Consider the following 2,580-nt stretch of genomic DNA (forward strand, 5'->3'; position numbering starts at 1 on the left):
GTCCTGGAACTCATTTTGTAGACCAGGCTGGCCTCAAACTCAGAAATCCACCTACCTCTGCCTCCTGAGTGCTGGGATTAAAGGCATGCGCCATCACGCCCGGCTTACTATTCTAATTTTAAAAGAACTTTTGTAATGCTTTATTAAAGTCCACTTTACCATGGGAAAAAAAAAAAAAAGAATGCGCTGCTCTCCCAAAGGGCCTTTCACGTTTGCCCAAGTCTGTCCTTACCTGCTCCAGGCTCTGAAGCAAAGCCCCTGAGGCCACATCCAGGATGTTCACTTTGGTACCACAGACACAGAAGAGGTAATGGCCAGTCTGGTCCAGCTAGGGACAAAAGGGTCTCAGCCAAGAAACTACTCAGTACTCCCTGCCCCCCCCTCTCCCACCTGCCCCTGGTGATAGTTACCCGTGCCTTCCCGCCCCTGGTGATAGTTACCCGTGCCTTCCCGCCCCTGGTGAGTTACCTGTGCTTTCCCGCCCCTGGTGATAGTTACCCGTGCCTTCCCGCCCCTGGTGAGTTACCTGTGCCTTCCCGCCCTTGTAGAAGGGCTCAATCTTCCGCTCAACAGCATAGCTGGGAAGAGAACAGGGTGCTGAGTGATGGCCTAATGTCCCTGCCCAGTGCCCCCAGCACACTGGGTGCTCTCCCAGAGATGAGACAAATGATTGCCCTTATTGAGTGCCCAGGCAGCAGCAGGAACCCAGGGGTGAAAAACAAGCATCTCTGTGGGAGGATGCTTCACATTACGGAGAGGCTGAGATGCAGAGCTAGCTGGTGCGCATGCCCCAGTGGCTCTCATGGGGTCACCAGACAGGTTGAAGAGACGGGCCTGACTCTGGTGAAGGAAGCCCACAGCTCAGTCTTCAGCACTGGGGTCTTTTGGGGGCTCCCTACTAGCTGTGGGAGGCCAGGAAAAGTCTTGACCAGTAGGCCCAGCATGCCACGGCACTCCTCCAGCCTCAGCCTCATTTGGTTTCTCCCTGACTAACAGTGATTTCTGGGACCTGACTAACGCTGCCCTCTTTTCCACTCCTTCTACTGCTTTGGTCCAAACCAAGTCGATGGAGTTTTCTAGGAGGTAATGGCGGTGGCCATTGCAGTCTCCTCAGTGAGTTTCTTACCAACTCTTTCATCTCTGTTGTCTAGTGACTTCTAGAACAACTGAGGGGTGTCTCTGCAGTGCTTAAACTTCCCCTTCTTTCACACCTCACACGCTTTTGTGACATTACCTTGCCTTGCCCAGAAGGACTTTTACCTATCTTTCTTTTTTTTTTTTTTTAAGATTTATTTATGTATTATATGTAAGTACACTGTAGCTGTCTTCAGACACTCCGGAAGAGGGAGTCAGATCTTTTTATGGATGGTTATGAGCCACCATGTGGTTGCTGGGATTTAGACTCCGGACATTCGGAAGAGCAGTCGGGTGCTCTTACCCACTGAGCCATCTCACCAGCCCTTGCCTATCTTTCTTAATGATCAACACCCCAGCGTCACTGCTCCTGGCCTAGGCCCTATAACAGGTCATTTGCTTCTACCCTCTATTTGGGCTGGGCTGGTCTTCCCAAATTCAAATGCTCTGCCCTCCAAGCTCCTAAGTCGAGCCCGTGGAAGTCTGCCCATCAAAGTAAAAGCAACCTCGGAGACTCTGCAACCAGTTAGCCAATCAACAGAGATGCTGTCTGCACCGAGGCTTCGCTTTGCTGGAGCTTGCTTGCCATAATCCAATCCACTCAGTGACAGACGGAAATTATTTATCTGAAAACTACACACTATGGATACAGGCAGAGCCTCTTCCTATCCTAGCACTAACAGCAGCTGTTCACAGGGGAACTGACGGAGCACAGGACTCAGAGCCCCCCACCCCAAACTCCTGGCTCCCTTTCCGGTTCCTTCCCATTCCCTTCGGGTCTGCGCCTCCTCCCAGGACTTACTTGGCTTTGAAGCGGCAGAATCCCGCCGCAGTCTCGGCCATGTCCCAGGCAGCACTTGCCTCCGAGTTCAGCAGCCTTGCCCCCGCGTGAACCGGCCAGTGCGCTACTCTGTACTTCAAGGCACGCGGTGATGACGTCATGAGCCGCAACTCTTTGACGCCATCAGCATGCGCGCCGGGAGACCCGCTGCTGCCGCTAGGAGTGGGAGCCGAAGGCGTTTCCAGTGTGGTCGCTGGCAGCCGGCCGCTGAACGTCTTATTTACTGTTTTCATTGGGTCTGTTTTCCTTTCCTGTCCTGTCCTGTTCTTTTTGTTTTGCTAGACAAGATGCCTTTTAGAACAACGGATTTGTGTCTCGGCGGTGCTTAAAGTTTCCCCTCCTATCACCTGCTGCTGTGACCTTGCCCAGGACTTCTGCCCCTTTGTCCCGCCCCCACCCCTGTGTGTGTGTGTGTGTGTGTGTGTGTGTGTGTGTGTGTCTCCTTTCCTCCCTCTCCTCCCACCCTCTTTTTGTGTGTGTGTGTGCGTTTTTCGAGACAGATTCTCTGAAGCCCTGGCTGTCCTGGAACTCGTTCTGTTGAAGATCTGCCTACTACTTCACGACTGCTGGAATTAAAGGCGTGCCCTTCCGGCTTGTTTTCTTTT

The 2,580-nt window shown here is 52.8% G+C and overlaps 1 protein-coding gene across 1 annotated transcript in view; it reads right to left on the reverse strand.

Moving 5' to 3' along the window:
- Positions 1-2,062, reverse strand: part of Tbl3 (transducin beta like 3) — an 8,114-nt gene extending 6,052 nt beyond the window's left edge. The window contains exons 1-3 of the mRNA XM_021220973.2: positions 1,937-2,062; positions 527-578; positions 233-328 (exon numbers count right to left, since the gene is read on the reverse strand). Of these exons, the coding sequence (XP_021076632.1) occupies positions 233-328; positions 527-578; positions 1,937-1,977 (189 nt within the window). The 5' untranslated portion in view covers positions 1,978-2,062. The remainder of the gene's footprint in view (positions 1-232; positions 329-526; positions 579-1,936) is intronic.
- Between the last annotated feature and the right edge of the window lie 518 nt (positions 2,063-2,580).

Source organism: Mus pahari, chromosome 21 (genome assembly GCF_900095145.1).
Source record: "Mus pahari chromosome 21, PAHARI_EIJ_v1.1, whole genome shotgun sequence".
In the NCBI taxonomy this organism is placed as follows: Eukaryota; Metazoa; Chordata; class Mammalia; order Rodentia; family Muridae; genus Mus; species Mus pahari.